This window comes from Galeopterus variegatus, unplaced genomic scaffold (genome assembly GCF_000696425.1).
Source record: "Galeopterus variegatus unplaced genomic scaffold, G_variegatus-3.0.2 Scaffold716, whole genome shotgun sequence".
NCBI lineage: Eukaryota > Metazoa > Chordata > Mammalia > Dermoptera > Cynocephalidae > Galeopterus > Galeopterus variegatus.
The window spans coordinates 309,208-315,643 of NW_007726827.1; the positions used below are offsets into that span (position 1 = coordinate 309,208).

The 6,436-nt window shown below is 35.7% G+C and overlaps 1 protein-coding gene across 4 annotated transcripts in view; it reads right to left on the reverse strand.

Moving 5' to 3' along the window:
• Positions 1-6,436, reverse strand: part of LRCH1 (leucine-rich repeats and calponin homology (CH) domain containing 1) — a 208,366-nt gene that overhangs the window by 42,157 nt on the left and 159,773 nt on the right. For 3 of the 4 annotated variants that reach the window (XM_008571768.1, XM_008571765.1, XM_008571769.1), the window contains 3 exons: positions 5,317-5,370; positions 4,531-4,594; positions 1,522-1,626 (listed from right to left, as the gene is read on the reverse strand). In XM_008571768.1, the coding sequence (XP_008569990.1) occupies positions 1,522-1,626; positions 4,531-4,594; positions 5,317-5,370 (223 nt within the window). The remainder of the gene's footprint in view (positions 1-1,521; positions 1,627-4,530; positions 4,595-5,316; positions 5,371-6,436) is intronic. The other variant, XM_008571767.1, reaches the window with a different exon arrangement.

Below are 6,436 nucleotides of genomic sequence, written 5' to 3' on the forward strand. Positions count from 1 at the left end.
ACCTGGTAGGTGACCCAGGCTGCCCACCTCAACTATCTGGTTTTAGTTGGTTCATCTATAAGCACAGAGGTTCTACTGCTACATAAGATGTCTAATTCTTTCCCAGCTTAAAAAAGAAAAAAAAAAGTTCCTGGTTTCAGATATCATTCCTAAGGAAATACCAGATCACACATAAATCTTTCATTCTAGGCTTTATATCCTTTAAACAACATCAGACCCATAAATAGCCATGCTCTCTGAAAAACAAAATGCCTCCCCTCCTTTTTTTTTTATTTGTATTTTTAAGTAAAGGAACAGTCTATTAAAAAAGTTTCTACTCAGCCCTCTTCAACTTCCAGAATTTAAAACAGGATGATACAAAGAGGGCCTTTTGTTTTACGATTGTTGTTTTTTTGTCACACTTATTTTCAGTTAAAAAATTTAGAAGTCTATGAAATATTAAAATTCCTTTTTATAACTAACCTGCCAAAGTATACATTATCTTTTTACATAAAGAAATTGTAAAAGTATTTTTGGTTGACTTTTACCCAGAAATCGCAGCAGGTATTTTAAATATATATTTTCCAAGTGTTACATATAACATACTTAGATTTTAAAAAGTAAATATTATCAGAAAACATATCCTTGCACTGTGTTTACATTGTAGTTATACCTCACATCTCACTTCCTTTCCCTATAAATCACACTGTTTCATTAAACATTACTTCTATAACTTTGTATTTTGAAGTAAAATATTTAAAATCTGAACTAGAATTAGACTAGAATAGAGATTCACATACATGTGATATGTAGATCTAAATAACTATATTTATTTTATTTTCATCTCTTAGGCTATTTAAGATATTTAATGGCACAAAATTAAAAGATATACATATTAATCCTAGCTGGGAGTCCTCAATTTTTTATTTACACATTTGATTCTCAGGCCAAGTTACTATTCATAAATATTATTTAGATAAACTCACACTCAAGAAGGTATCAAAAGTCAAAATTACAAATAATTTGGGGAAAAAAGGAGACAAATGATTTCTCTTCATTTTTAGAAATTTCTCAATGTTAACAATATTTTCAGTGCAACACTCTAGGATCAGCCATGGTACATTTTAATTACCTTAAAAATCTCATATGGTAAGCATAGATAATAAACGATCAAACTCTAAAAGCATTTAGTTCAGACGTAGGAGCAAGCAGAAATAATCCAAATGTGCAAACCCCAAATCTATGTAAACAAGCAAACAAACCAAAAAACACAAGCAGAAAAGGTAGAGAAGAAAGTTATCATATTGCAAAGCCCTTCCAAAATTCAGAATATTCAAGACAATTAAACTGTAGTTTGACAAACTTCTAGAGAACAATCCACATGCACTTATCTGGACTTCACTTTCCAGGCCTACTTATTATTTCTTGTATCAAGCATGCAGGTGAATATACTACTCATCTTCAGCCTCACAGAAATGAATATTCAGTATATTCGTTGGCTTATTAAAGAGAACATTGAAGAATAGGTACAAAGCCACCTACCATTGTCACTGTCTCCTTCAGATGGAACACTGTAGCTAGAGCTGTCCCATGTTTGTGCCTGTGTAAGTTTGTTGAAGGAGATAGGAGGAAGAATGAGGGCTGGGTCTGCAGGAGAGCGAGAGAGCCAGTCCACGTGTGGTTGCACAAGGACCAGGAAAAACCAAAGGGGCAGCAGCATTTCACAAATGGCATAAGGTTTGCATGGACATGAAGTGGATTTCATTTATATGGGATTTAATTTCAAATGTACAATATAGGAGAAGAATGAAAGATGGCGCATGGAATAAAAAGAATGATAAAAACTGAGTGTTAGTACTCATCAATCGTACACTTTGCATGCAGTTAAAATTGTTCATTGTAACAGTTCTGCAAGCCCACAGACTTAGAGCGCTAATGAATTGTGTCAGCAGAAAGAAAGAGTACCCATAGGTTTTGTAGATAACAGGTAAGAGACCTACCAGATACTTTTCTCAAAGATTTCTAAATAACTAACAATCTTAGCAAATATGATTCATGCAGAAAATTTGGTCATATAGGACAAAGCTTAATATGTGTAAATATATCTATTATTTAGAAATAAAACTATTACAGAGTCATTGTTTACCATTAGTGAAATTTTTCCCAAGGCAATATAAAGTTTCTTTTTAAAGACATCAGTAAGTCTACAAGCATGCTTTATAGATAGCTGAATCTAGTCAACTCTTTCTTTAATTCTTCAAAACAATGCTATTTTTAATATTGCTCAGCAGAGGAGAAAAAGCATAATTTTGATCACTTGTAGAGTTTATTTAACAACAAACACAATTAACCACTAGATGTCAATCAGTTTCAATAACTTCTGAGTCGGTCATATATAAACTGGTAACATCTCTTTTTGCACTAAGTATCCATATAGTAATTTCATATTTAGGAAATATCTATTTAAATTTTATTCAATCATAAGACAGAGCCAGTAAAATAAATGGACATGGTTCCAGGAATGAATATTTGGGTATGTGCAGTTGTCTTTCTTTGGGAGGAAAATGCAGAAGAGAAAAAAATGTTTCTTTTGAAGAAAACTGTCAGCCTACTTTAAGTATCTAAGTTCTTATTCCAACTTGCTGATTTAAGCAGTTTGTTTTTACTTATAACACAGAAATCACGTAAATCCACATACTTTGTCTTTAAGCATTCCAAAGCTACTCAATCAAAAATGGTTTCCATCTTTTTAAATTATATGATCTCCAATTAAGATTGCTGTATATATTATTTTCCAGAAAATATGAAAAGTACATACTGTAATATTTAGAAATTACTAAATAAAACTTAAAAATTCCAATACGTAATGCTTGTTTTATAAAGTTCTGATATGCCACTTGATATTCTTGAAAATAAATCAACATTATTTAATGCAACCAAGCTCCACAGTGCTTTCCACAACTAGAACAATTTCCACACTGGTTAGTCAGTCTTACAGAATGGTTGGAAGCTTAGGGAGGAAATTATCTTTGTTTTCTGCTATTTAAAATCAATACTCCATTTATTTCTTATGACTACAAAGAATCTGAAATAGTTTAACAGTACCAGAACAAAGTAAACCCTAACTTTGATAAAGGGGAGTTTGGATTCCATAAAATGAATTAAAAAGTCACTAAAACAATTTTACAACTAAATTACAAAGTTGCATATTCAGAATAAAACAATATTGTTCTTCGCAGATCCATTCAACTTTTGATTTGTTCAATTATGAAATCTTTTTAAATTGTATAAAACTGCCTGTGAGGATTAGGAGAAAGACTGTAGCCTAATATGATGTCTTCAGTGTGGAGACATAAGTCTCCTGGCTACTCACTGAAGGCATTGATGAGGTGTCCCAGACTCACCTCCATACCCCCAGGACAAAGCAGTGACCATGAGAGTGGAAACCCAGCCAAGGGCCCCCAAGCCAGATCTGGGCACATGTGCTTAGTTCCGTATATGAGGAGGCCAGCCGTGTGAGTCTTATTTCATGTACGATTTGGCTGTCCAAAAAAATCCACTAACTCTTGTCATGCTCCAGCATTTTCTCAAATGGCTTTTTTCTTATGGACCATTTAAGCTTTGGAGAAACCATTATACCTGGCCACATGTTACCCGTCAGTCAAGTTGCTCCAAAAATGAAAAACATTTCCTTTATTAAGGAATCATCTTCCCTCCACCCCCATGGGTTACTTTCTCCAAAATATACACATGTATAACTTCTACTATTGTCAAAATGCTTTATTGGAAACCCAAGAGCATCTGAGTTCTCTACCAGCTTTTGCTTAAAAGTGTCTGAGTCCTTTATTAGCACTTGCTTAAAAGTGTTAGTGAGTGTATGCTAGATACCAAAGAACCAAAAATATTAAAACAAAGAAGGACCTAAAAGACGAACAATAGGACCAGAACTTTAAATAAATGGAAAAATCAAATGAACCAAGTTTTTCTATAGAGCCTTCTTTTTAATATCAATAATTATTTTTTGCATTGCTATAATTTACTTTTGTGAATATACTAATTACAAATTAAAATAAAGTAATATAAGCAAAATGCTTTCCCAAAAGACTTTTTAAAACATTACTCCTGATCACTCATGCAAGCCTTCACATGATCACCCTATTATAAGTATATACATAGAACCTACCAGGCTCAGGAAGCAAATGAGGGATGTCTCAGAAAGGAATCACCCTCCCAGAGGCTGCTATTTTATCTTCCTGGGGTAAAAAATTCAATAAAATATTTCTTCCCCACTTACATGCTCCCATCGCCTTTTTTTCTTTGCTCTGATTCAAAAAAAGGTAAAATATCCATTACTGATACCATGGATTTAACAGTTGATTCACTGAAACAATGCTCCAAACTCTGGTCTCCCCAAGCTGCAGCAAGCTTCTGATGCCAGGATTCCAACTCGGAGTTGACAAGGGTGTGCACACTAAAATGTATACACTTAAGCGGCCAAAGGGAAATCACTGAGTTATTTAGGGTGAGACTGGTCTGAGATTTTTAACTTACCCGATCGAGGCTTCAAGCCAAATGGAGCTGTGCTGTTTGTGGTAGGAGAGTCTGCAGGGGAGATCTGTTGGGTAAGAAGGAAAGGAAATTAGAAAAATCTGAAGTGGAATTATGTATGCTTCTCTATGTTCAAAGATTATAATAAAACCACTCCCTTTTTGCATTTGCTGCTGTGTGATGATGTCCTGGCTAAAAAATACGATACCAGATGCATCTTCCCTTTGCAAATGTTTTAAATGGCATAATCAACAGAATGTTGTTTAGGAGTGACCCATTCAATTTTTTATTTGCTCACTATAAAAATATTTTATAATCATGTAAAACTGGCAATCCTTTTCTCCTTCAGCATAGTTGTGTACAAGTGTACACGCACGCACACACACACACCCCTACATCCAAAAGAGGACACATCTGATTAAGACTTGCATGACACAATGAGATGAGAAAACAGAAAACACTGAGCAGATGTCCCTTCAGAAAAACCACACACTGAATCATTTACAGATAAGATAACATTCTAAATGTTGCGTATTTGAGCAATTTTTATTCTGTTTTCTATAAAGATGTTCCTATATTTGGTTTTCAAAAATCTTATAAAAATTAATCTTTAATTATGTAGAGGGCCAGATAAGGCTATGACAGTTAATGAAAGTGAGATGGATTCCCCCAGAGACTCTTAATTAACTCATTAATCACAACAGTTTTAGATTACATATTTCTGTAAAAGATACTCCAACTCAGGCTTCATAAAATACCTTAGCTTCCATTAATCTTCAGGAAACTTACCTCATTTGGAGAATACTGGCTCCCATTACTCTGTAATGTTAGATCATTTTGCACCTTAAAGAAGAAAAAAATGCACAGTATGTTCCATTAGACTGTCAAACTGTTGAGGCGAGAACCGCATCTTCATTACTCCCATCGTACCCTGGTCCTCAGGCCCACTATGAATACACGCTGAATCAATTAGTTAGTGGTGTTAAGTAGCTAAGCAGATCATAGTTTTCTAAAATCATACAGCTGTATTCATAGAAAAATATATCTAAAGTATCACACAAACTAAGATAAGGAATTTCCCAGGGCAAAGAGGTCACTCCAAAGTGTCTGTGGACATCAGCTTATCCTGTTAGGTGACCAATGTGCCTGCCGGTTCCCACCCCATTTTAACAATGGGTTTTTAGAAACAGTCCAAGGCAGTAATTCCGAAATACAGAGAATCACACTGGGAGCTTTTAATAAGTACATTTGCCTGGACCCCCAATTACTTGGGTAAGTCTCTTGTCAGTTCAACATCGGTAGACTTTGATAACCACTGGTTGAGAGAAAAATTTAGGAAATTTTTCTATGGTATAAAGTGTGTGGGATTTATAACTGGCTGTGGAGGAAAGTCAAGATGACATCCTGGCTTCCAGCAGGAATGATCGGGGAGGATGTGGGCTAACTGAATACCACTGAGAATGCGGAGCTCTTCAAGAGGAAGCCGATTGCCTCGGTTTAGCCATGGAGAGAATGAGAAGCTCATGGGGCACGGAGATGACATCTGAACACTGGGAGGCAGGGAGGGACTAGGGACCTGAGCTGTAGGTGTGGAAGTCATTATTATGTATGGGGTGCCTGCGTCCCTAAGGGTGGCCAGATGCTCCAGGGAGGCAGTACAGAAGGTGAGGAACAGTGGCCGAGGGCAGAATCCTAGAAAACCAGCATGAAAGGGACACACAGAGACAAGGGCCCACAGGAGGCACACGCTAACTTCTCCAACTTATTTCACCCAGATCTTCCATAGCCTTTTTTTTTTTTTTTTGGACAGCTGGCTGGTTCAGAGATCCGAACCCTTGACCTTGGTGTTATAACACTGCTCTAACCACCCGAGCTAATCAGCCAGCCCTTCAGATCTGCCTTCTTTAGA